Source organism: Idiotropiscis lumnitzeri, chromosome 5 (genome assembly GCF_059441095.1).
Source record: "Idiotropiscis lumnitzeri isolate Australia: NSW breed Sydney's pygmy pipehorse chromosome 5, RoL_Ilum_1.0, whole genome shotgun sequence".
Taxonomy (NCBI): Eukaryota; Metazoa; Chordata; class Actinopteri; order Syngnathiformes; family Syngnathidae; genus Idiotropiscis; species Idiotropiscis lumnitzeri.
In genome coordinates this window covers 21,181,314-21,209,039 of record NC_142395.1, presented here as the reverse complement: position 1 = coordinate 21,209,039, position 27,726 = coordinate 21,181,314, and the positions used below count along the sequence as shown (strand labels likewise).

Below are 27,726 nucleotides of genomic sequence, written 5' to 3'. Positions count from 1 at the left end.
GGATATGGACTACTTATCACTTCTAACTTTAACCACAACAATGGACACGTGAATTAGTACCTAATTCACAGTGTCAATTAACAGCTACAAAGTAGTATCATATATTTTTTTTTTACGAGAAAAGCTAGCACGTGTGAGGCTTTCTTAGCTCGTTTTGACAGCCACTATTGTCACCGTGTACCGGATACAGCCGTGACAGTGACGGGCGACAAAATAAAACACACGGGCATGTCAAATGTGGTTTAGAAAGTCACGTACGCACTATTTATGACAAGAATTTATGAAATATTTATGGTTTTAATATGACATAATCACCGCGATGCCAAGTTTGGGGTGAAATTACATTTTAGGAACACTTTTACATTTGTTTTGAAGGTGAGCCTTCTCAAGTTCCGGCGTGGGTACTCAATCGAACCCCGGGAGGCGAAAAGCCAACAAAAGCGATGAATGCGTGTTCTAATGGCGGATGAGAATGGAATGAAGGAGCTAACCACGCCGGGCAAAAAGGAGACGAGGGTCGCTTAAGTGGACGTTATTCCGGTGGAAGTTGGGACCCGTACGCTTTGTTTTCCCGGTGCGGGTGCGTTTGTTTTTGTAACGGGAGCGCGCGCCGCAATGCCACAATGCTTGCAAAAATCACACCATTCAATGTCGCTTTATTAGTTAGTAACAGCCACATATTAGAGTTTAGGTCAATTTTATGTATGAAAATGTATTTTAATGTTGATTTAGTCCTGTTTATTAACCCCACACTACCACACTCCCACCCATATTAAAAAAAAACTCATCCCATCGATCAAAATCTGATTGGGAAACAAACACAAGATGGCGTCGTTGTTTACATTTGTGTGCGTGGCCACGCAGGGGCGCGCATCATGGCAGCACTGCGTCAGAGGAAGGGCAGCCGGGGTAAGTGCCCCCCCCAGAGCACCCCTGCAGTCTCTCTGTCTCAGCAGCGCCATCAGGTCAACTGCTGCTCCCAGCATCATCACCACGATGACCTCCTGCAGGGTGAGTTTCATGTCAGTCACAAACATGCCGCTGAAGTCACTAAAAAGCCAAAGAAAAAGTAAATTTTTCAACCCTGCTAACAGAAAACATACATTATTCAAACTTCTGTATTACTGTTTGTCGCATCAGTTTAGCAGTTTTCCCTCGTAAAATTGTTCAATTAATATTTTTTAACTTATTGATTTTATTAAATAGTTACATGATTTATATGATGTAGATTAAATGAAATAAATATTTGGAAAATTTACATATCCATACAGTACATCTAACACACATTTAACACATTTATTTTATTAAATTATTAGTTAATTTATTTAATTAAAATAATACAAACTGTTAATAAAATAATCAATAAAGCATATTAAAAATATTTATTGTATTAAATAATTGGTTGATTTATGTGAAATAAAATAGTAAAATTAGCCATCTTACATTCAGTGTACTATCAATTTTGTAAACACGGTACGTTTACTTTTTCATTATATTTAATGATTTATCATTTTTTAATATATGATAAAAAAAATTGTAGCTCTACTATAGAACATTTAAGATTTTCAATTTATTTAATTATATCGTCCATTTATTTATTATAGATTGAAAAGTAAGGGTAGTGAACTATAATAGCATTCAATTTAATATATTTCATTATTTTATTAGTTATTTAGTTTGTAAAGGTTTTGTTATTATAATATTTTACTCATAATAAAAATAATCATCGTCGTATGCACATTTTTATTACATAATTGATTCATTATGATTAGATTAATGCTAAAAACTACACATTCAAGATGAGAATGAATCATTATTTTATTATTAACGTTAGTGTAATACGTCTGTACCGTCTCATAATGTTTCTACCTAACGTTACTCATGTGTGTACGTGCAACTGCAGGAGATTGGTCGTGGGTGTCCATCGTGTGGACATCGGTGGGCTGGTCGGTGTCGGTGGGCCTGGGCCTGCTGTGCTGCATGTACATGGCCACGCTACACGAGAACGACCTGTGGTTCTCCAACATCAAGGTGAACTAACAGCATTTTTTTCTGCTCGTTTTCTGTTGTGTGCAGTTCCACTTAGGAACAATGGCATCAATTCTATACAAATCTACGTGATCATTATTATTATTGCGTGACGTGTACTCAAATCACGTTTCCTCATTGAAATGCCGTTAATCCGTCCCCCTTCGCATCACAGCAAATGGCTACTGCTAACTGCTAGTCTGTCAGATCCAACTTATGGACACAGCTGTGTGTGTTCATGTTTTCAGAACCTTCTGTAAGATCACCCAGAGTGAAGAAATTAATCCAAAATGAAAGAAAAAAAAAAGCGTAGTCTTGCAACAAATCCCGAGCTTGTTGTTTTTGCACCGACAAAGGGTTGCCACAGCAACAGAGTGGACACTGGGTGTTTGCGAATTACATCATCATTGGCAGTGCACTTTGTTCTGCGCACACACACACACGATTGCACGCACACACTCCAATAAGACAAATATCAGACCGCCAACATGTTCTCTGTTCCACCAAAGTAGTTGACAAGTTCCGCCGCAATGTCATATGCTTTAAAACATTTCACATAAAATTGCCCAGTAAATTGTCTTTTAGTTTTCAACTTGGAAAAAAAAGAGAGAACAAACTCCACATGTTTTTGACATTTACACTCACATGGGACACAAAGTTTCTAAGCGGGATAAAAAGGACAGTGGCTGGAAAGTTAATCAGTTCATGTTAATTTTAGATGGGGATTTTCATGACAAATATTTTGTGACTAATGTCCACATTTGTGTTACGAAGTGCACCTCGGGAAGTTTTCAAGCTCCCCCCGGGAATGATTATTCCCAAGTGATGACCTTACCTGATGTTTTGCTTCGATCCACATGGCAATGAGTCACATCTGACTTGAATGTATTTTGTTTGTTAGTTTGTGGGATGACGCAAAACCACCTCATACAAATGCATTCAACCCACCACATTGTGGTACAGGTTTGGATAAATGTGATTCTCATTTTTGTTTTTGCTCATTTTATCATAGAATAATGCTCATTAGAAAATCTGTGCATATGCAAGGTTATAAAGAGGTAATGTTTAGGTTTGGGGTTTAGGGAATCCAGTATTGGTGGTTTATAGTTAGGTTATGTTTAGCATTTAGGAGTAAGGTGTGTATGGACTAAAGTTATGGTTAAACTTGATGGTAAGGATTTTGGTTAAGGTTAGTGTTAGGTAAGCATCATGGTAGCCTTGAGCCGCAAAGTCCATTTCTTTGTTTCAACCTCGTTTGATGCTTAGCAGACCACCTTGAGGTCCATGTACAATGATGTCATTCTCGGCAAGATGACCCTTTTCATCCCTCGGGAGTTGGTCAGTGTTCAGGTGAGGCTTAAAATAGAGTTTGGAAAGCCTTCCTGAAACTGCCGTTTGCATGCGAGGAAAGTGAGCAAAACAGAAATGAAACTTTTAGAAACAAACAAACGTTCATGTGGGCATGATTTAAGTTTAAGCCTTGAGATGTAATGATCCAGACCCTTTGAAGCAAGATCCACATGCAAACCCCAAATTGATTGTAAAAGGATGAGTGGGCATAAAGATAAAGCCTTCTTGGAAGCTGCTGCTGCTTCCCGTTCTGTGAGCATTAACTCATGTGCAGGTCCAGACACCCACCCACCAGGTCCTCTGTGGAAAAAAAGCCTCAAATGCTTTTTATTTATTTCACCAAAATGCAACAGTCCAGCAAGTCTGTCGTTTGAGGGTCCTACAGATTTTGTGTGACTGCTGTAAATTTGAATTTTCTTGTGTACAAGACAGATGGACAAAACCAAATGACAAAGTTTGACTTTTCCTCATTGTGTGTGGTGGTGCCATAAAAGATGAAAGTGTACAAAGTCAACTTCAGAATGTCTTAGCATGACCAAACAGCTACCTTTGCATGTTTCCCCGATGTTGCGGCTTCGTGGGTTTCCTCCGGGTGCTCGGGTTTCTCCCGCAATCAGTTGTACGTACATTTCATTCCCAGCTAGTTTCCTCTCAAAGTGCTGACATGCGGTCTCAATTTGATCCCCGGGCATGACATTTTTATTATTTTTTGTTTGTTTGTTTTACATTGAAATCCAAGAGCTTCTACTCACTTGAGTGTTAACCATCACTCTTTGAGTACTCACTGGTTCCGAGTACTGATATCTGTAGTACTTTTGACACATAAAATTGAACACAATGACGAAAAATTGATGATTCGCCGATGTGTCAAACTAACAGTTTAGCGACAACTACCACGGAAGAAGACTTTGTCAATGAGACATTTTTTTTTGCCTCTAGTATCGGTGGCTGATATCGGCAGCCTAAATGGGTGCCTCGTAACCTTTGAAATATGACCTGGGACCTAACTTAAATGATCAACCGAACCACATTGTTTCATTGAAGAAAAGTCCGCTAGCTTAAGGTATCATTTAAGTATGTAGATCTAGTATTATTGTATGGTGACTATGTTGGAATGGCTTGATGATAATAATAATCAAATCTTACTCCAGAATAACATATCAGCATTCACACAATTAGTCCTGCTGTTAATTTCGGGCAGTGTCCATTGTGTGCTGGTGTGAGTCATGTGCTCAGCACCGGACTTGCATAGGTCAGGTGTGAAGTCATGCCCACATTGGTCGCAACAGGGAGTTAATTTCAGACGCAGCTGGAGTACACATCCACAAGTGCGCTGACATTCCCAAACATTCCCTCTACCCCCACACTCCCTCCCTCCCTCCTTCCCTTCATCCCTCCCACCTATGTTCCGTCCTATTCTTATAACAGGTCAGCCGCAGTCCACTAGCTTCCTACTTTTCTATCCTGGTCCCGCGTTTCGACTTCTGGAAGAGCTCCTTTTTTATTCGGCCTCTGCGAGACCCCACGAGGAAGCTGGAGGAGGTTCAAGGCCAACAAGGCTGCTCGATATCTAAGCTGTTTTTTAGGGGAGAGGGTGGGGGGGGGCTAAAGAAGACACAGAGTCGTAAAGGAGCTGCTCATTTCCTACGAGAACGCTTTGACACGTTTTCTCTGCCAATGTGCTTCGAAAGCTAAATGAATTGGAACCACTTTGAAGACGCTCCGGCTGCTACTCTTAAGTTCTCTCCAGATAGATTTGGATTTCTTCGGTTGATCATTTCACTTTGTTGATGGCACTCCGCAAACGGCGACGAGGTACGACTAGGTCCACCCAGGATGAAGGGGAGGGAGAGGGGGAAGAGGGTGAGTCTGGCGCTGGCTCACTAGCCCCGTGGTGGTGGAGATGGCGGCGGACTGTTGCCACGGCGACCGGGCTGGTGACGGCTGGCCTGCTGGCGTTGACGCAGGCCTGCTGTGTCAACGCCTTGCACGAGAACCTGCTGTGGTTCCAACAGCTCACGGTAGCGCTCCACAATCATTCTAATAAGAGCATGGAAATTCAACTCATGGAAAACAATTTTCCCATTACAATTCATGAAAACAGTCAAACTATCTGCTTTACAGGGGAAGTCAACACAAAAATTAACCTAACAATATGTTCAATGCGCCTCCACTCGTTATTTTAATATTCCGTTTGCGGAATTTGATTTAAGCAGGTGTTTTTGTTCATCTCAGGGGGTGGCCAGTTTGCTTCTTGCTGTAAACCAGAAATGTCATCACAGTTGCTCACATCTCCGGTAATGACCAATCACAACTCACCTGTTTTCTAAAGCTGAGCCATGATTGGTCGTTACCTGAGCAACTGTGTTTCATTTTAACTAGAAAACAAGCAACCAAATGGCTGACCCCAAAAACATTTTATTGCTTAACTCATATTCCACCACTGGGATGTTAATCAGAATGCCAGGCTTAAACTCGTGGCGCTGCAAAGGCCATGTCATTGTTAAAAAAAAAAATTGGGGTTGATTTCCCCTTTTCATAAGTTCATGCAAGGGTTTTCATTTTTTTCAACTTTTTCTCCAAATTATTCTGCCCATTTTTTTCTGTAAAATGTGTAACATTTTTTTTATTCTTTGATGTTACTCTTAAAGATATTGGACACAATTTTGGAGGATAAGACATTTTTCTTTAAATTATAAAAGAAAATTATGTGAAAATTATGAGTTGTTTTTAGAAAATTATTTTTTTAAATCTGAAAAATACATGACTTTTCTCTTAAAACAGTTTATATGATTTTGGATGATTTTGTTTCTTTAAAATATTAAAATCTGGAAAACCGATGACTCTTGAATATTGGATAATATTTTTTTACTCAATACAAAGCACTTTGCATGTAACAATGGTTGTTTTAAAGTGCTCTGTAAAGTTGAGTTGAGTTAAATGTATATTTTTAGTTGTGATTTCTCTTCAAAATTATTAATTATTAATTATGTCTTTTTTAAAACATGAAACTGTATGACTTCTCTTTAATGTCTTTAATTCTAAAACATGTATGGCTTTTCTCTTTAAAAATTCTGTAACCTGTTTTATTTTTTTTTTATATATAACAGAAAATTCCTTCATATGTGTCTCTTTTCTGGAATATGAGTGATTCCTATTTTTTTTAGATGGAAAATGTAATTCTTAAATATTTTTTTTAATTGTTGAAAATAATCTCTTTAAAATATAAAAGACAATTCTGTACAGTGTGCGTCTTTTCTCGTCTCTTACATGTTTTTAAAATGCTGGTTAATGTCTGGCTTTTCTCTGATAAAACAATTCTGGAACATGTATGATGATTTTCTAAAACGTTTTCATCTTTTTTTTTTTTTTCATTACCATGAGGTATGATAGGTATGTTGATGCTAGACATCTTTCTGATTTAGTGTTGCCATAAAAAGCCAAAGAAAAAGCTAATCTTTGATAGTCACCAAACTGAAGTCATCTGATGTATCACCTGGCATTAAAAACATTTATTTTTCAGGAGGTAGAGCGTGAGATCTCCTTCCGGACCGAATGTGGACTTTACTACTCATACTACAAGCAAATGTTAAACGCTCCATCCATTCAGGAAGGTACTCGTGAAATCTATACTACAATGCTAACTCGAGCCTAATATTAGCTTACTTCATCAGGCTTTTTCCCTGTTAAACTTCTGAATGTTTATGGCCTCAATTTATAATAAGTCATTTTCCATCGTTTGTTACAGCAAAACAAACGTATCACAAACAAAATTAGCGAGAATTAGCTGAATTGGATGAATTAGCATTAGCTATGTTACAGTATGCCAGGTGCTTTCCCTTAAAGATGCTAACCAAATGTCGGTAATGTGCATGTTTTAAACTGAGTTCATTTCTTACTGAATAAGTGTTGTTAATCAATGACCAGAAATCACATCATCGAGTTACGTCTTCATTTATCTGCTTGCTAACATGTTAACTTGAGGCTAACAGTAGCGAATGTTGATGGCCTTAGGTGTAATTAATAATTGCGAAAGGGAAACGCAAAAGCAAGTTACTTACTTTTGTTTTCACATTTTTAGCTTGAAGGAATATTTATAGAAGGAGGGAAAGATGAAGTGAAGCATGTGGGTGGAAACGTCTCTGTTTATGGAAAGTAGGGCCGGTTGCTCCAGTGGATCAAGCAGCCGTCGGGATCGGGATGACGTCTGCAGCCCAGAGTCGGTGGAATGTCGCACGTTTGGCATCAGACGTTGTTTCAATCACAGCAAACATTTTGTAATCGTTTCCAGACCCGCAGGCATTTTTGGAATAATCACACCAGCATGGTTGCGCAGAATCATTCTGGGTCAATGGGTCAGAGTTGATTGTTCCGGAAGATCAATTGGAACTACTGTGGCAAACTTTGTTGCAATTATTCAGAGATTTGAGGGAAATTGCTGATTTGAACCTAAAATGGCTTCTTTAAAGTAACAAAGAAAACTTCCGGCGTCTTTTCCAGCAGGGTTTCTTGAGACTTTTTTTATACACTTATTTTTTTTACCTGAACTTTTTAAAATTTTATTCTTGAGAATTTTTTTTTTATGAATTCTTAAGACTTTTTATATGTGTTTACTCATGTTAGACTTGTCTACCAAATTTCATGTTGATAAGTGAAACTGGCTTCGGGTGATGAATTTTTACAACCTTACAGGAACTGTGGCTCCAACTAAATAAATGCAAATTTTGAGTATGGGTATACAAGGTTCACAAATCGGAACACCAAATATTGTATTTTGAATTCCATAGATAATTTTGGTCTTTTGTGTGGGGTGGGCTCAGGATTAGCAGAATTGATCAACGACAACTTGACCGAGTCCAAGAGGAACATCAACCTTCTTCAGAGGATGAACATCTACCAGGAGGTCCTCCTCAGCATTCTCTACAGGCTGCTACCCATACAGGTAACACACACGCACACACGTACACATTCACAACAACTTACCTTTGCAATCAAACATTAAAATGGTAAAAAAATCGAGTGAAAATTGTAAAAAAAAATAAATAAAAAGTGAAAATTGTTGAAATTGACTGAAAATTATGTTAGTGGGATGGCTTTTCATTGCGTTTACCGATGCATGTCATTTTGGTGATGATAATTGTGACAATTTGGTCAAATTATGACAATTATGGTAATGATAATAGTTCCATTTTGGGTCGCGATAATCGGGATCATTTTGACCTTGATAATCGAGATAATCCTGACAATTTTGGTGTGTGTGTGTGTTTCAGTCATACCTGGAGCCCATGTACTTCTACATCTACAGCGTGTTCTCGCTGCAGGCGGTGTATGTGATGGCGCTGTACCTAACAGCGTGGCTCCTGGGCGGCTCATGGATGGCAGGTGCGCTGGCCGCTGTCTGGTACATCCTCAACAGGTGCGCGGAGATGACATGTCTCGCTACGCTAATTCAGTTTACTCTTACTGTTATTATTCCAATGCATATGTTAGTCTCGTTTTAGCCAACTTGCTAGTGCCACTATACGCCACCCTCATGTTAGCAGCATAGTGTTAGCATTTTGGTCAACCAGGCAACAACATATTATTGTCTGAAGGATAAGTGCAAGTGCAGTCTTTTTTTTTTTTTTTTTTAAATGTCTTTCAAGGAAAGAAGCACAAAATTGCCACTCTGATTGGCTGGCGCCTACTTATACTGTATGTATTATGTTCACAAATGTTTAAACAAAACAAAGCATTTCTTGGAGTCAATAGGAATGGTTCAACACGCCGCCTAGCCCGGTTTATCCTGAGTTTGTATTTAGATTTTTTTTTCAAGGTTTACGTATGATTATGACCACATGGCTTTTTCCAGAACTATGCGATGTCAGTGTGCGATCATGTCGAGATGCCAATAATGATGATGAATTCTGAATATATTTGCAGGGTGGATACGACTCGTGTGGAGTTCACCATCTCTCTGAGAGAGAACTGGTCTTTGCCCTTCCTGGCGCTGCAAGTCGCCGCAATCACATGCTACCTGAGGCCTCAGCTGGGCACCTTGCAGCAGGTGCGCGCATGCTAATGCAAGTTAGCTCATAGCTGCGTTAGCTTTAAGTCTTTGCTGTGTGTTTTTCTTCTACTCGGCAGAAGGTGATGGTGTGGTTGATGTACGTTTGCAGCTTGTGCTTCTGCGTGACGTGGCAGTTCAACCAGTTCATCTTTTTGGTTCAGGCCCTCGTCGTCTATACGTTGGACTGTGTGGACATGCTCACCACGGCACAGGTTGGACCACCAGGATGGGGTTTTTTTTCAGTTTTTGTCCCTTTATCCCCACCCATAGAACCATAGAATGTAACGGTAGAGTCAAGTAATTTTTTTTAGATCGACTTCCATTCATCGCAAGGTAGCCAGCTTTCTTACACGCAAACTAAAAACCAAAAATGTGGTTCGACATGACTTTTTTTTCCCCCACTTCTATTATAACCCCAAATAATCATTTTAAAATGAAACAAAGGGAAACTGGGCAAAGACTAACTGGAAATGGGCAAATGGTCACAAAAGAGAGGGCCAATATTTGGATCAATCAGTGAAACTTGTCAAAAAAAAGAAGTTACAAATACATTTGTGAGGTCAATATCCAGAAAATGGGTAAAAATTGAAAAAGAAAATTTAGGGCAAATGGTAAAAAAAAAAAAAAGTTGACGCATTGCTCCCTGAATTGTGAAAATGGTCAGAACATTGGTAAAAATTTGCACGTATTTATGAAGAAATTTATTAAATCTTAAGAAATCTGGAAAGCTGGTCAGTAAAGAATGAGTATGAATGCTCCTAAGTATAAAATTTGTGAAAGGGTGGGAAAATAATCACATATATTCCTTCAAAATTGGAAAAGTGTGAGAATGGGTTACAAAAAACAGAAAAAATATGAGTGTAAATTGACGAGAAATACGTAAAGCTGAAAATAAATAAAATGAGCCGAAATTTGTCAATTGTCAAACTCTGAAAATCTATAAAAAAAAAAGTGAAAATTACCAATTTCAAATTGAGCTACAAAGGAAATTCTAAATTCTTTTGTTTAAACAAAAATGTGAAATGCTGTAAAAAGAAAAAACGACTTTGGTCAAGAAAATATTGCAACAATATGTGCAGTACTATTCAGTCATTTTCTGCCATCTTGTGACTGCAATGTGACTTTTTCCAGACCTTGGTGGAGGTCTGCTCTATCTGAGTGTTTTCTTTTTTTCCCCTTCCAGGTCACCACTCTGTATTTGGTCCAAGTGAGTGCTCTGCTAAGCGTGTGGCTGCTACAGTTCTTCAACACCATGATCCTGGGCTCTTTGGTGCTGAGCTTCATCGTGGCGGCCCTTCTTGTGCGTCACTTCCATGTATGTATGCACGCGCATACACGCACATGCGTGCATCGCACAAGATGGATGCAAAACCTGCCGCGCATGCCTTTGTTTAAGCCGCCGATAATTCCACTTTGTGAGCTGAGACATATTTCCCTGTCAAGTCTTAATGTAATTTATTCCAATCTGATCTCATCACGGCGACAATTACAAAGATATTTAGCGGGACAGCAAGACGGAGCAAGGCTCTAAATCATTTATGTATGTATGCTAAGTTACTTGGTGAAAATTGTCTGCTTTTAATATGTACGTCGTGTAGGGTGAGGGAGCAGGATCAGTATGAGTCATTCATTTGGTTCCCAGACGCAGTTAAATTAGATTCTCCCAAATGGAAGCCTTAATTAGACCAAAAAAAAAGGAAAAGACATTCAAAGGTCTTAAAAATGCCACATCGTACTATTGTGAAGAAAAATAACAAGTGAAATAAAGATAAGGTTGATTTAGGCCATTTGCATTCCTAAATTCTGCTGCCTGCAAGATGAAATTACTTATTTGAAGTCATATATTTATATATATTAGGTATACAGTTTTTTTTTCTCTAAATGAGTTCAAATTAGTCAAAAACATGATCAAAATCGATTTCACCTGGTAAAAAAGTTGTGAAAATTATCCACAAATGAATGACAAATTCTCAGAAAGTAATGAAAATGTAAAAAAAACAATAAAGCAAAATTGTCTAAAAATGAGCAGACATGGAAAAAATATATAAATATGCATTATAAAACTACTTACCTACCTCTAAATTTCTGTCTGTCTGAGTGGAAATATGTAGAAAATTAGTGAAATGTTAAATTAAGTTTAACTTGTCCAACAAATAATAAAATAGACAAAAAAATGTAACAATAATAATAATAAATAATAATAAAATAATATAGGAGTGAAATTTTTTGGGGAAAGAAATTTAAACAAACAGTGAAAATGATCAAAAATAGATATGAAATTAAAAATGGTGAGGAAAAGAGTAAAATATTGTCCAAAAATATGTGAAGAATTCTAAGAGTGGAAATGGACAAAAATGACTAAATAATGCTAAAAACATGAGGAAAATGACACGGATGAAAAATATTCTAATCTATATTTTTGTGCTCTTGCAGAGTTCTTTGAAGACAGGAAGTTTTCTGGTGCGCATGTCCAAACTGATTATCCACAGCATCGCCGTCCTCCTGCTCACCTTCACCATCAACTTCCTGGCCAAGGTTGTCCTCTGTCATTTCTTTCCTTTTCTTTCGATTTCATCATTTTCCCACATCTTCACAGTCATTGCCAATAGTTTGGGTCAAGTACCATATTTTCCAGACTAGAAGTTTCGTCATTTGCTGTGTTTAGTTTGGTATTTTTGTGGTTTTTGATATGCTGTTGTATTTTTATACTTTTTTGTCCTTTTTAATCTGCTATAGTGTTGATGTATTGTTGCTTTGCACTTCATGGCCACCGTACAAAGCCACGCAACGCTGCCATCTACCGGGATCTGTTGGCTATTAGAATGCTTTACAAAACTGAATTGCTCAGACGAGCTGGGTGAAACCCTTTTCAACGCGTACCGGTTGAAAAACGTACATGATGAATACATCGGTGGAAGTAAAAAAAAATGGATTCCAATTAACGGATATAAACGTTCATAGCAGTGAATTAGTTAATGATGGAAAATGAAGTGTAGTGGGGAATAATGCCTACCAAATACATGACTAGATATAAATGATAATAATGTAATTATAATACGTCGCGACCTCCTCTCTAACGCCTCACCCTTGTCTGATCCTCTCTTCAGAGTAAACACACACCTGGGAGGCCGCTGTTCATCTGACACGTGTAGTTTTGATGCAAGTTTGTTTTTGTATATTTATCTTTCCTGCCCTTATCTTTGTGTGTGTGTTTTTGTGTGTGTGTGTGTGTACGTGTATTTGCAGACGGCGCTGCGGCTGCGATCTGACGAGCACATCTTTAAATTCATCAAGTCAAAGTTTGCCTGGGGGCCAACGAGGTAGGAACGGTGAACGCGACTCATGCTCGTCTCTTCCCGCCCGCTCTTCTCGTGCGCCGTTGTACATTTTATTCCTCCGACGCTGCGGCACCTGCGCACTTGAATAATAGATGACGGTTCGCAGCGTCGATTAGATGCCGCTCGGTGCGGCGTCTCTGGCAAGATAACGCCGGTTTGCCACACGCGAGCGGGCCTTCAATTATTCAGCGGCTGGCAGGCAATGCGACGTTTATTGTGTGATTCACACTCACAGGGGATTTCTTTGCCGTCTCTTGGTGGCTGTGTTGTTCACCCTGAATGATGGCAGAAAATAGCCAGGAATAATTAATGTCTGTTAAAAAAAGTTTACAAAATAAAAAAGGGAAAATCAGCAGAAAAAGAAATGATTATGAATTTACTTACTATAAAGATGTGTAAAAGTGTAAAAATTGGTTTAAAATGTTCCTCAAAATGTAATGACATTGGTAACAAATGTTACAGAAAAAGAGTGACAAAGTGAAGATTATTTACAAATTGTAGGGGTGCAACAATTGATCAATTAATCGAAAACTAAAGGATTATAAAATGAAATTTATATTTATTTTTCATAACCGAATAATCTTTTAGAAACCTTATTAAATTTAAAATGGTCTAAATACTTTGCAATATTCCTCAATTTCTGCAATTCTCCATGAATGCCGATTGATTATTTCAGTGTTAAATCAAAATAAATAATTTCCAAACATCTGCTTTTGCTGTGGAAAACGACGATTAAACATCGTTGCCTATTTGCTGACATGTCACGGACCAATTTCAGCACTATCGATTTAAAACGTCTTGTTTTTGAATAAAAGGGTGTTTTTTTTTCAATCAGTTTCATAGATTAATTGGAAAAGTAGTTGACGCATTAAACAATTATTCACATAATCGTTACCCCTAGAAAATTGTTGAGAAAAGTGTCAATAAATCATTGTAATATGTAAAAATACTCCAAGAAAATTGGCCAAATTGAGTTTAAATCCCAATGTGCTGAATTTTTGCCAAATGATGAGTGGAAATGGTGTAAAAAAAAAAAAAAAAAGTGGGAAAAATCAATAATGTTCAAACAGGGTTGTGAAAATGTGTCATATTGGTCCCAAAACACCACACAACCCTTTTCAGTTACAAGAACCACAAACATACAATTCTTGTATGATTTACAGATTTCCAAAAATCCAAATGTAAAATGTTCTCAAACATACTTTTGCTACAGTTCTTCTCCATTTGCTTGGAGTTACTTAGATGACAAACTCCCAATTTGTTAGTTTTTTGGATCACAATCATACAATTGTTGACCGTTCCTCATCCTCCTTCAGGGACTTTGACGCCAACCTGTATCTCTGTGAGGAAGCCTTCGGTGCATTGCCGTTGGACACTCTGGAGCGTCTGTCCGCCACCCTTCTACTGGGCCCCTACGCCCTCACACTCATGCTGATGGGTGGCGCCCTGGCTCTGGCGGCTCTTCGCAACCTCAGGTGGGCGCACCCCAAGGGAATGTACTGGAGCCCCTGCATATGGACAAAACTGTAGTGACTGATGTACAACTTTGAATAGCTGTCGACTGACTTTGTCCAGTAACTGATGCAGGACCCTTGACTGTATGTCCATTGCGCTGACTGATGGTCAAAGTTGACATAAAGACTCGTACGTTCAAGTGGCAGCTTTTCAATACCTGTCCACTGTATTGACTGATCCATTTTAGTGACTGATGGATATTTTTGATCAAGACACACTCATCTAGGGCAGCTTTTTAATGTGTTCACTGTAGCGACTGATGCACAACTTTGACACTCTCCTGTTTTAATTGATGTACAAATTTGCCACTGAGGACCCAATGTTCAATAGCCGACCTCTGTAGTAACTGATGGAAAAATTTGACAGTCGTCTTTAGTGATGCACAATTTTGAGTAGCTGTTCTCTGCAGTACCTTTCGAAAATCTTTTCACACGCTCCCTTCTAATGACCAATTATCTTCACGAGGGTCACGGGGGTGCTGGAGCCTATCCCAGCTCTCTTCGGGCAGTAGGCGGGGTACACCCTGAAATGGTTGCCAGCCAATCGCAGGACATCGAGATTCACTCACTTTTGAATATGGCCACTGTAGTCGCTGATGAACAAGTTTGACATCCAACATCCAGAAGGCCGTACTGCCTGCAAGGTGAGCTGAAGATTTTGATCACATGTGGCCTTCATGCTGCGAAAATCCCCATATTTAATTTCCGCATCTACCTGTGAACGCGTCACGCACTCGCTAGTCCGCCGCGCGAATGCCAACCCATCAGAACAAAAGAGGCGTGCGGCCATTCGGGAAGGAATCCAGACCGTTTGCCGCCCGGGCGCAGACAAAAACACAAAGAGTCACCTCGGCATCCATCTGACGTGATGACATAACTCCCCGCTGCGGCCATTTAATATGCTCAGTGGGTCATAGCCAATGAGAAGTGAATCATCCCATCTGAATCATATCAATTCCAGCCACCTTCCCTTCTGCCTGCAGCGTGTGCTTGGAATATTTCCACGCAGTGAATCTCTCTCCGTTTTGTCCTCGCTTTCCCCCGCAGGACAAAAGGTGGAGCGGCGGAGAGGAAAGCAGAGGGACCACTGGTGGCCTCTTTCCGTCCGGACGTGGCCTATAACCTGCTGCACACGCTCTTCTACGGCTTGCTGGCCTTCAGCACCATGAGGTGACCACGCCTCTCCTTTCACACACATGCAATTCTTAAAGTTACTTGAAACACACGCATATATACAATTGTTTGTAGTTACTTGGATTACAAACACCATTTTTTTTTTTTTGCTAATCAGTGTCTTAATTTGAAGAACAAATTTCCAATTTTGAGGAACATTTTTTTTTTAAATTAAATTATGAGATTATGAATTACCAATTGAGTTATCCAGTTGATAGACAGTTGCAATAGCCAATCAGATCATACTCACTCCTGAGGGGGCAGCGCTATGCGTAATCAACACCCCAGAAAATTGTAACTGGCGACCTTTCGAGAATCTAAAATATATTCTTGCTGTTTTTAAACCACAGTGGCCGAACGAGGGAAAAGTGTGGATTTAATTGCAGACACACATGCCAGGCCATTTTCACAAGTAACATTTATTTAAGTCGAACTAAGCAGGACTTCACTGAAGGCTTACGTGTGAAATGCACGGCCCGCCACTGCTTGGATCACAACCACGCGATTGTTTACAGATACTGAATGGCAAACAAACAGTTTTGTCCTCTGCCTTTTTGCTCTCGCCTTGGTGTGTTTGTGGTCCCCTCGAAGCGTAACGGGGCGCTCCCCGCTCAGCATCCATCCGCTGGCTCACACCGCATGACGCCTTCCTCGGGTCCAAAAGCCAACCCGAGGGCGGCAACCCCGAGACCCCTCTTCTCAGGGGGTCGGCCTCTTTTTCTTCCTCTTAAGTGCCGTCTCATCGTTGTCACGGCAACAGCAGCAACACCACCTCTCTTCTTATTATGAAAGCATTGTCATTTCATAATGCATGCGCCGTCCCCCAATGAAAGGATGCAAATGTAAACGTACACGTCAGTCTATATAGTACCTCTGTGAAGTTGTGATTGCGGTGAACTTTGGCGGCCCGCTTTGAGAAAGAGTGGAGAAGTTTATAATTGGAGTCGTGACTTCTTGGGTTTCACTTTGTGTTGAATTTATTTCAAGAATCTTGCCATTATTTACCCGTGGAAGCTTTTGCTGCAGCGTTAGTCGGAGGAAGACGAAGCACATTTGAGAAAGACTCGCTCAAATCTTTGACATTTGGGGTTCGACGCTTTCGTTTCATCGTTGGCTTTCAAATTAGGGTTTCAAGCACAGGTTGGGGTTTCAAATTCAAGTTTCAGTCATCGGTTCGGGTTTCGAGCCAGGACTAAGGTCTCAGGTTAGGGTTAAATTTTTAAAACAGGATTAGGGTTTCAGACAAGGTTAGTTTGTCAAATGGTTTTAAGTACTGAGGCTTTCAAATTAGGATTTCATAAAAGAGCTTCAAATTAAGACCTCAAACTAATGTGTTTGGCTTTCACATCAGGGCTTCAAATCCACTTTAGGATGTTAAAGTTTCAAGATTGGGTAAGGGTTTCCAATCAGGGTTTAAACAAGGTTTAGGGTTTCAAGCAAAGGAGAGTGTTTCAAATTAGGGATTTGAGTTTCAGTTTCATTCGAGGTTCTCAAGCCAGGGTTGAAATGAGACATTTAAATCTGGATTCAGGTTTCAAAAGATGGTTTCAAGTTGAGGCAAGGATTTCAATTTAGCGTTTCAAAATTAGGGATTAGGATTAGAAAATCCAGCGTTGAAGGCAGAATTAGAATTGAATATAAATGATTTCATGGGGAAGTTCAGCTCACACTGAAAGTGTTTGAATGGACATAAAAGACGAGGCGGCACAAAGTCGAGTCTGTGTGCGTGTGTGCGTGCGCGTGCGTGTGCGCGTGTGTGTGTGCAAGCATTAAGCAGCAGCAGTCAGGCTGCACACAAGATGACAAATTGGATTTCTTTGGCTTCCTGTAAAGTGCTGATGAAGAACAGGAGGCCAAAAGTGCAGGCAGACGTCGTTTCGTCTTAGCTTCTTGTTTTTTGTTTTTTTTTGCTTCGTTTCGCCACTGTGTGTTGAAAAAGTTTGTTTTCTACAAGCCTTCACTTTCTTTGTATGCCTCCTCCTCATTTCTCATTTTCACTGGGCAGGATGAAGTACATCTGGACGGGACATATGTGTGCTGTGGCGGCGTATGGCGTGTGCGGGAGGGACGTGTGGGCGATGCTCCTTCACGCGCTGCGATGCAACACCAAAGTCATGGTGAGTATTCAACAAGCTGAGAATGCACACTGGAACAGCTGCACTTTATTGGAGGTTAATCTGAAACACTTCAAATGGGGGCAGGTGACTCCCACTTAACAGAATGTGCTTGAATGTGATTGGTTCGTTCTGATCAGAGCCACATCCCCAGTTTTGGGGGTGTGCATACTTGTGCAACCACATTGAGATCACTTCTTGCTTTTATGTAACAATGAAAATTCATTGAAGGGTGGAAAAATGTTTTCAAACAATTTAGCTTGGTGTCATTTTTTTAAGCATTTGAACAGGGGTGCGGAGACTTTTGTTAACTAGTTTATAAAACTGATAACATTGAATTAATAATCAGGACATATGTTTGACTTTCAAATTCAGGTTTTAAAACAGATTTGGATTTTCAAATGAGGATTACAAGTGTGAGTTAGTATTTAAAGGTAAGGTTTCAAACCTGGGTTAGGGTGTCAAGACTGAGTTATGGTTTAAAGTAACCATTTCACTTTTTTATTTCACATTCAAGACAGTATGGAGGATTATAGTAAGCATTTTCAAACAGGATTAGCGTTTCAAGGTTTTCAAGTTTTTAAAGTAGGGTTTCAAGACAATTTTGAAGTAGGGTTTCAAGACAAAATTTGGGGGGGGGTTGATACTTTTAATTGAGTCAGTGAGAGCAGCAAACCCAGAGGTGTCAAGACCAGCGACCTGGAGCGACTCCATCAGTCCAAGTGTGAAGTGAAGTGTTGCTTTTAAAGGTGGCCACCAGGGGTCAGTGTGGCTCTGATTGTTCCGTCATTGAATTGAATTGAGCCTCTGCTGCTTGTCATCCACCAGCTCACGTTGGTCCGATATGCTGCTCCCGTCACCATCATGGCCTTCCTCTATTATAAGGTAGCACCTTCCCACACTCACTACACAAACAATAGCTATTATTGAGCTCGGCACCAAGCACTTTTCAGTTTTTTCTCCTGTTATCTTATTGTTGTTTCATAAAGCCAGCACTCAGTTTTGAATACAAGCAGCAGGCGATTAGGAAGCGATACATTCCAATCTTTGCATTACGCTGCTGCTATTGTGAACAAGAACACTGAGCACATTAGCTTTTTTTTTTTTTTCTTCGGAAAAATACATTACTCAAGTGTCCATTCAAATACTCTACACTTCATTTTCATGAGTATTATTTTAAAATTCAGTTTATTTATTTATTTATTTATTGTTGTATATGTGTGTTATTTTCTCACATCAGAATTTTTTTTTTTATTTGTGACTATCGTTGTTGTGAAATGCGCGATACGAATAAAGTTGTATTTGGAGGATGTGGTTTGCCAAATGAAGCCGTCCGGCTCCCCTTTTAACTCGGTTCCCCCTCACCTCTTTCAGGAGGTTCTCCCGAGTATTAGCCATTATCAATATTATCTTTCTGCTGGTGTAGTCCCCCAACATGTTAAACATGCTGTGGTGCAACCCCTGCTTATGAAAGCTGGCCTTGGTCAAGCTATGATGTCAAATTCTAGAGCCAGGTTTCATAGCACTAACTGCAGTGGACCATTTTGGAGTCAGTCAGTCTTCAATTAAGTGTTTCCAGTTGGTGCAAAATGTTACTGCTCGCCTTCTAACCGGAGCTCAGAAGAGGGAGCACATTACCCCAATTCTGGCTTCTCTTCACTGGCTCCCGGTTTATTTTAGAGTTCATTTTACAATACTGCTATTTGTCTTCTAATCTTTAAATGACCTCGCCCCAGTGTACTTCTCCGAGCTCCTTCATCCCTAAGACCAGCCGCTACTGGAGGTGCAGAGGACGAAGCGGGGTCTCAGAGGCGATTGAGCAGTTTTTGTTGCCGGTCATTCTGTCTGGAATGACCTTCCTTTAAATGTTAGGCAAGGCGACACTCTGGCCAGTTTAAAAAAAATAATCTGAAGACGCATTTTTATGAATTGGCTTTCGATGCAACTTCAGACTGTTCATTTTCAACTGTTTTCTGGTGTCTATTGTGTGAGTATCATTTAATTTGCATTTTAACTGTTTTCATTGTCGTTGTTATTGAATTGTTGCGACGTTTTGTTTAACTCCATATAAAGCGCTGTTACAACTGCAGCTGTTGTGAAATGCGCTCTACAAATAATGTTCTATTGTATTGTAATATATTGCAGTTCATGTTTTCCATTCATTTTCAAATTCATAATTGAATTGCACTTAATTTTCAATTTCATCATTGCAGTTTATTTTATATTTTCAATTTAAGTAGTTTTAAATATATTCAAGTATGTCTGTAATTGCATTTTGCAATTTTTTTCCCATCTACTTGTATATTAGATGACACTTAGCCGCATTGACTCATTGCAATGTTTTTTTTTTTTTTGGGCATTATGACATCATTTTCATCGTCGCCTGCAGTTCTGGCCCAAGATGGTGGAGGAGCTGTCTGACTTGAGGGAGTTCTATGATCCAGACACTGTGGAGCTCATGACCTGGATTAGGTACACACACACACACACACACACACACACACACACACACACACACACTCTCACACAAATCATCATCTCTTACATCAAAGGCAAATCTTATTAGTTTCCCCACTTTGTTTGATGTCCTTGATTAGGACGTGTGTGCGTGCATTGTGTGTGTGTGGGGGTGCGTGTGTGTGTGTGTGTGTGTGTGTGTGTTGGAGGCGGTGTGGGTGAGTGTGGCCCCTGACTGATGAGAGCCCAGGGGTCTTGATGAATAAGAAATGGGAGTTGTTGGAAGAGGCCCATCTTCTGGTACAGCTCGGCAGCCCCCCCCGTGACAAAACCCCCCCTCCCTCTCCCCCTCCCTCATGATGGCCTCCGTGGCTGGGTTGCTGATCAAGCGCGTCGGCCTGGTGGGATCTGGGCCTTGGAAGTCTAACTGTGTCTGTGGCTGCGCTGCACTTGACTTCATTTCCAGCGACTTGTCTCGTTATTGGAGTGCAGACTTCACACTTGATTGGCCTGAAGGACTGTTGATTGTGCTGCTGTTTTGGTTAGCGATAGAGTTGAAATGGGTGCTCAGTTAATCACACTTTAATCTATGTGTAATGTTAGATGCTCAGGGGGCTAAATGCAGGGTTACATGCCAGTTTTATTTGATGTTTGTGTATGACCAATTTGGGTATCTGAATGTTATTACACAGTTATTTCAATGTTATAACATTGTCATTCCACTGATTGTCGCGATTACTGAGGCTGCTCACGCTAAAATGCTAGTGTGTGTGTGTGTAAGTGTGTGTGTGCATGACACGGGTTCCCTTGCCTCAGGAGCTAATCCCATTAGGCTGCCAGGATTATATGGGCTGTGCGGAATTACTCCGGCAGGGAGGGGCGCAAAACTAAGCCTGGCCTCTGCGCTAATTACACTCCGGATGAAAGCGTTACTGCGGCGAAGGAGGCTCGTCTTCCGTCCGCGGTCTGAGCTGAGCAGGGTTATTAGGTTCCGTGTGAGGAAATCACGCTGGCTTCAAGCTGCACCGCCTAACAAGGAGCGCAATGAAAGATGGATGTCTTCATGCTCGTTTGAATTTGTCGCGTGATGGAACTCATTATTTGACGCCTTGGGTGTACAAAATGGAACACGGGGAAATACATACAGTATTTACCTACATTTTCTACAGTAGTTTACCTCGTTAGGTCTTGGATGAGCTGGGGTCTATCACGGCTGACTTTAAGCAAGAGGAATGGAAAACCTTGGGACTGGTCACCAGTCAATCCATCTTTCAGCGGTGCGGCCAGGGTGACACAACATCTCAGTGAGGGGTGGCCATGCATGCGTGTGTCATTCTTTATCATACCATCCACATCCACAGAGTTTCATGAAATAAAATGCATATCCAGTACGATCACAGTCAACATCAAGCAGGAACAAGTCGAAGTTAAAAAGCAACAGTTTTCCAGTTTAATTTCCTAGATAATGCCATTTTCTTGGCGGTGGCTTTGCTTTTCTCGTAGTCTGCTTTGATCTCATGTACTGATTCACTAGCTGACAGCCAATTTAGTGTTCAATTGTCACAGAAGGCCAACGCCGTTTTGGAAACTGCGATCAATAGCTCGTTCATTCAATTCTCATTGCCAGAGCACAATGACGTGAAAATCTCTGAATTCTTTACAATTCGAAATCGTATTTTTTTATTGAGGTTTGTTGCTTTTTGTATTATTAAAATGTGCGTGTCCCTGCATGACTGTGGGTGATATGACAAAACAAAGACTTCTCAGCCATGTTGTTTGCTTGATATGATGTGAAAGGAATTGTATTGTTCAGTTTCTCTTACTTTCAAACAGATTTTTTTTCTTCAAATTTGCATTCTATTAATTGTATTTGTGTTCTTAAAATATGAAGTTAATATAAACAACTATCAAGGGTTCTCATGCTACGTTTACACCGCATGCATATTTAAGCAGTCATCTCATACAGAGTCAATGCAGACGGCGTGCTGCAGCGCAAAATGGCAGCTGGCGACCGGGAAGGAAGACGAGTATAATGCCACATGGATCAGAAGAACGAGAAACACCTGACATTGGAATATTTTGTACAACATTACATATAAAGTCATGGCAATAAATGCTGTGCTAAAAATACAACTTAACTAAATACATAATATAGTAATAATATATTCATAATAATATAATATGTAATACACTTAGTAATATTTATGAATTGAGGGTTCGGTTCAGCAGGTTGGTAGGCACTAGCCTTTTGGTTTCAAATCGAAAGTCAATGTAAATACGAACAAATTGCATTTTGAAAAATTAACTGACAAATATGAGATGAGACAAATCAGGATGTCATCCTTTTCATACATATATTAGTTTTTTTGAAGAGGTACTCTTAATAAAATCAATAATGCAATACAACATGCCCCGATGGGCCGCCGCTCCCATGCTCTCAAAAAGAAATATTTCATTTTGAAAATGTCACGCCACCCGCTGACAAGCAGGAGTGCCAATATAACAAGGAGGAAGAAATGCAAATCAGCTCAGAGGGGATGAAGTCTCCCAGGAGATTTCCTGCAGCGCGGCGCCCAATCAACTGACTTGGGAAGTGACTTCCACTAAAAGCGACCCACTTGTACCGATCGTGTCAGCACATACGCTTTTTACTACTGCTCAACATCCCGGCGATTGTTTGAAAATTCACACAGTTCCACTTTGCAGCTTGAAATTTGGTAGGCAAAGAAATCATGCCTCAAATGACTCAGGAAGTTCGTCATTTTGTTTTAAAGAAACCATTGTATCATCAAATTTCTTATTTTCCATGTTTGGGCCTTTCCCTCCACATACACATTTTTATGTCGGTGTCTTCATTTTTTTTTTTTTTTGTCAGCGTCGGCCGTCGCTGCTTTTTTTGGTTGGTGTTTGCCCTTGGAGTCTTAAAAAAAAACCCGAAACAATAACAGCCTACGTGAAGCTCACATGGCCTCTGCAACAAAAGCTGGAATGAAGACCAAATGTTAACAAACACCGCAGACGCATGCTTCACCTCACCGATTTTTTTTTTTTTCTTTCCCTCGTCTCTTGCGCCTTTTCATCCTCGCCTACCGTGTCGTGTAACAATGGCCGCCGTGGTCTCTCTTTAATTTGCCGGTGCGCTTGGTTTGTTGGCAGCACAAAGACGCCCCAGCGCGCCGTCTTGGCAGGTAGCATGCAGCTGCTGGCCGGCATCAAACTGTGCACGGGGAGAATCATCACCAACCACCCGCACTACGAAGACTGGGAACTGCGACACAGGACCAAACAGGTAGCCGCAACACGCGCAACGCTATTCGACTCCTTTTAAGGGTTGCGGTTTCATTGTTTGGTCACATACTGCACACACACGGTGAAAACGTGTTTGTGTAGTCACATACCTGTTGATATTGTTTTGTCATTTCCAAGCTTGTTATAATGAACGAAAACTAACAAAATAACTACAACTATTCAAACTGAAAGACCATTTCCCTTAACAACAAACTAAAAAGGTGAGCGCTTTGTAAATATATTAACTATAATTACAACTTCTTTCCTCAATGAATTTCTTTTGGTCTAGGAAGGTCGAGCAGTCGGTTGGGAAACAGTTTACTTTGTTACATAATACTTGTTGACATGATTTTTTTTCTTCACGTACCCCTCTAAAAAAACTAATACTAAAACTAATAAAACACTGACAAACTCGCTCTAAAAAGTAGCTGAACTTAAAATAAAGAAAAATCTCAATGGAATGTAACCTCATTGTTTAAAATTTTGTTAACGTGGGTTTTTGTGATACATTAAATTCAATCGCTCGGTAGCTGATGCTTTTCAAGGTGAAAATCTCACAAAAGAAATTCTGTGGCCATTTCGTTTTTATTTGAACACATTCACCAGCAAGCCGGTACTGCAAAGGAAATAGAAAGTTCTTACATTCGGTGAGACAAGTTAACTTACCGAATCGATGAAGGTAGTCTGTCCGTCTTTCTCTGTGTTTCTCCTTGCTCGGCTCCTCACGAAGCTGCGCACTTCCTCACCGCGGCTAGAGACGAGCCGATGAAGTCAGCCGCTTCATCTCGAAGCTTTGGGAGAACGTTTATCCTCTTCCTGCAGTTACTACGAAATGTGGCAAAGTCTCTCTACTCAATTTTGTGGCTATTTTTGTGCACTATAAATTATGAATTATAATTGCATGTGCAAGTGTAAAAATAAGTTAACCGCAAACAGACGTGTCAATGCGACTCCGCAGTCAGAAACATCCTTGCATGTGATCAAGTGTTTCCTCACAGGCTTAATTTTTTTTTTCATCCTTGAAAAAAGTGAAAAAATGGTCACCTTTGGGCGAGGTTCCAAAATGGCCGCCCAAGGTGCAGGTGCATCCAATCAGGAACGTAGCCAAGGTTTTCTTGTGTGTCCCTGTGGAAAACCTCCACTGTGGTTTGTCCTTAATCAACATCTGCAAGAAAAGAAAAAAAATAGAAGACTTTTTTTTTCCCGTGGCTTTGTCATTTCCTTTAATTGGCCCACCAGAGAAAATGGAACGTTTTTCCGCGTGAATGAAGTCGTTAGTCGACACACTGACCAGCTGTTCATGATGCCCGTAGTGTCTTCACTGATGGAAGCGCCAACACGGAAACAATAACTGCAACATGCTTCAAAATGTTTGAAACTGCAAATTTTCTCTTTGTGGGATGAACAAAGGTTATCTTGTCGTAACCAGCGACATCACTTCCACATATTCAGTCCAGTCGCACATACATGATGGAAACATGTTTGTCCATTTAAAGCTTATAATAGTTTGGGATTTTTCATTATAGTCAGGTCTGTTAGGTTTTCATTAGATTTTATTTTCCTCAACATGCTTCATTTTAGTTCAGCTATTTTTAGTATTAGTTTTAGTTTTTTGAATGTTTATAATATTAGTCAAGTGCAAGATAAGAAAGTGTCACTAAGTATTGTGTAGTACTGACCTTCCTTCTTCTGTATAAATATCCCGTAATACTGAAATAAATAATAAATGAAATGAATGAAATCAACTGACAAAAAACGAAAACAAAGTGATGATAGTTTTAGTTTTGTAAACACCAGACTTTGTTTCAATTGGTGTTAGTATTTTTTTAAAGCATTTTTGATTTTATTTTGTGACCAAAAATTGTCAGTTAATTTTACTTATCACATTCTTTATTTCTAGCTATAATAACCTTTGTAACAAACCACAGACATATTATGGAAACTGCTTGTCCATTTACGTACACATCATTTCAAAAACTGTGTGTCCGTTCAAATCATGTAAACAAACAACTGTCTAAGAAAAAAAAAGAAAGCAGCCCCATACTGTCCTCTTTAGTGTTTGTCGAAGTGTGTACGTCTCATCAAAGCGCATTCATTGAGTGAGCAAATGGACCATTTTCCCACATGAATGAAGCCAGCCAGCGTGTTGCCGTTTGCCGCCTTGCTGGAGGGCACGTCGTCAGCCGAGTGGCGTCTCTCCAGTAAGCTGCGCCAGAGACTCAATTGGTGTGCTAATGGGGACGATCGGGGGGCGTTTTGTCTGTCTCTTGCGTGCCCAAAAGCAACATTAGCATCGCTTTGCTAATGTGTCCGAGCGCCCCAAATGATGCAAGACACTTCTCGGCGGCTCGCAAATCTGACAATAACAAACAAATGAAACGCTGCCAGTGCCACCTGCTTCAGATGTTGCCAATCAATTGCAGTGCATCAAACGAAGTCTTTCCATTCACTTACTCATATGATAAAAACAAGTGCCTGTCATTGTGAATTACGATTGAAATGCTGAACGGGAAATTAGCATTGAGCTCCGGGAGTGATATGCCTTCAAATATTCACACACAAACGTTGTAGCAACACATACACGCAGCTAATATGACAATACTCAAAGGCACATAATATGCTTCCCAAGATGTGAAACACAACTTATATTAAGAGAGTTCAATTGCAACTTTTCTTATTCTACTCTTCTCATTTTAAGTGTTTACTCCATCTATGCACAGCATCACAAGCAGCCTGTATTTTTTAAATTGGTATTTATTGTTATGTTTATTCTTATTATTTTTAGTATAATCCTGTTTTACTTTGCCACTAAGTCATTTTCTGGTTGTTCTTTCAAGTAATTTTTAAAATTGAGTTTTCAAAGATTCAAGTAATATTTATTTTCATATGATATCGGACGAAAGATATCCGAGGTCCCAGATTGGCCCAGGAAATCCCAAAACTTGTGAAAATACAAATACTGCGATAAAGAGAAACGGGAGTGTGAGCAAGATAAAAAAAAACAAAAAACCAAGAGGCTTGAATTTTTGCGATATTTATCAAGTCATTTTGTCCTTGAAACAAAGAAGAACGTGTTTACGTGCAGGGGTGAAAGGGTGCCGATCTGGTGGTAGTTTTGTGTAGTTGAGTTTTAATAGTTGAATTAATAATGTTTTGAAATCGATGAATAATTGTTTGATTTATTCATCTTGATTTCATTCTCAATCACAATAATTGTGATTTTCTTTTTGTAATTTTCTGTAATCAAATGATATTGAGACTTGGCGACAAGCATGCTGAGTGTTGTTTGTGTTTGATGTTTGAGGTGTATCAGGTGTACGCCCGCCGCTCCCCGCAGGACGTGCACTCCATCTTGCAACGATTAGGCGCCGACTATGTGGTGCTGGAGAACTCCATCTGTTACGAGCGCCGCCACCAGCGAGGATGTCGCCTGAGAGACCTGCTGGATTTGGCCAACGGACACGTGGGTTTTCTTCCTTTCGCCGTTTTCTCCGTATTTTTCTCATCCTCCCCCGCAAAGGTCGATCATGTCGTCCATTCAAGTTGATGCTCGCCTCTCCGAAAGCAGGCCGACGCCGACTGTGTTTATGGTGTCATTTATATTGAAAGAAATTTCGGAGCTCTGCATCTTGGCTCTCTCGCTTTCTCTCTCTCTCTCTCTCTTTTTTTTTTTTTTTTTACTTACGACAACAAAAAATGAGTTATAGTTTTACATTGCTTTGTGAAGCAAAATACTTTTTAAAAACCACGAAAGGAAAGTAAAATATAAATATTTTCCAAAGTTAAAAAAAAATGTCAAGAAATAATAACTGAAAATGGAAAAAAAATGAATATGTATTCAAATTTAATGATGTGAGAAAACTGAATTTGTAAAAATGTTAAAACAAAAATACATAAAAAATTGAGTGAAAATGATGAGCCAAATATTGTGGACGTTTGTACAATTATTGGAAAAAATTGTCAAAAGTATTAAAGAATGAATGAACATTGAAAAATGTTATGAAAATGTCAAACATGAGGAAAAGAAGGACAAATGATTTGGAATGTCTTTTTTTATTAGGTCTGTCATCTTGTTTGTGACGGTCACATGATCTAATTCAATTTCTGTCCACTCAGATCATGGACGGCGAAGGCGACAACGACGCTGACCTGGTGGCCGCCGCCCACCCGCGATTTTGTGACGCTGTCAAGACCGACTCGCCGGAATACGCCACCTTGTTCAAAAGAACATTCCAGAACAAAACATTTCATGTGTACCGAGTCAGGAAGAAAGCCAAGAAGAACTCGTAAGACGGCAGCAGCTGATGCACATTTGTAGCATGTCTGAACAACTTTCATTTTTTTTTCTCTTTTAAAAAAAAAAAAGTGTGTTCCGTTTGTTCAACTGTGCGTGGAATAAAAAGCACATCATTTCA

General features: G+C 39.8%; 1 protein-coding gene across 3 annotated transcripts; it reads left to right on the top strand.

Moving 5' to 3' along the window:
* Positions 1-397: 397 nt before the first annotated feature.
* dpy19l3 (dpy-19 like C-mannosyltransferase 3) lies at positions 398-27,726 on the top strand. 3 transcript variants are annotated; one of them, XM_088296945.1, is made up of 19 exons: positions 398-574; positions 865-1,011; positions 1,904-2,031; positions 6,902-6,992; positions 8,199-8,320; positions 8,649-8,794; positions 9,301-9,424; positions 9,505-9,639; positions 10,611-10,742; positions 11,861-11,962; positions 12,674-12,747; positions 14,082-14,240; positions 15,327-15,449; positions 17,458-17,569; positions 18,395-18,451; positions 19,956-20,038; positions 23,180-23,312; positions 26,616-26,774; positions 27,428-27,726. In XM_088296945.1, the coding sequence occupies exons 2-19, from the start codon at positions 876-878 to the stop codon at positions 27,599-27,601; spliced, it is 2,190 nt and encodes a 729-aa protein (XP_088153071.1). In that variant the 5' UTR covers positions 398-574; positions 865-875; the 3' UTR covers positions 27,602-27,726. The 3 variants fall into 3 exon arrangements, with proteins under 3 accessions (XP_088153071.1, XP_088153070.1, XP_088153072.1); XM_088296944.1 differs by having other exon boundaries at positions 398-580; XM_088296946.1 differs by lacking the exons at positions 398-574; positions 865-1,011; positions 1,904-2,031 and adding an exon at positions 4,997-5,399.

Excerpts from the sequence above, each read along its gene's own strand:
- dpy19l3 (XM_088296945.1), top strand. The coding sequence starts at position 876 with ATGGCAGCACTGCGTCAGAGGAAGGGCAGCCGGGGTAAGTGCCCCCCC. Across the intron at positions 1,012-1,903 it reads CCACGATGACCTCCTGCAGG|GAGATTGGTCGTGGGTGTCC; the intron begins GTGAGTTTCATG and ends GTGCAACTGCAG. Across the intron at positions 20,039-23,179 it reads GAGCTCATGACCTGGATTAG|CACAAAGACGCCCCAGCGCG; the intron begins GTACACACACAC and ends GTTTGTTGGCAG.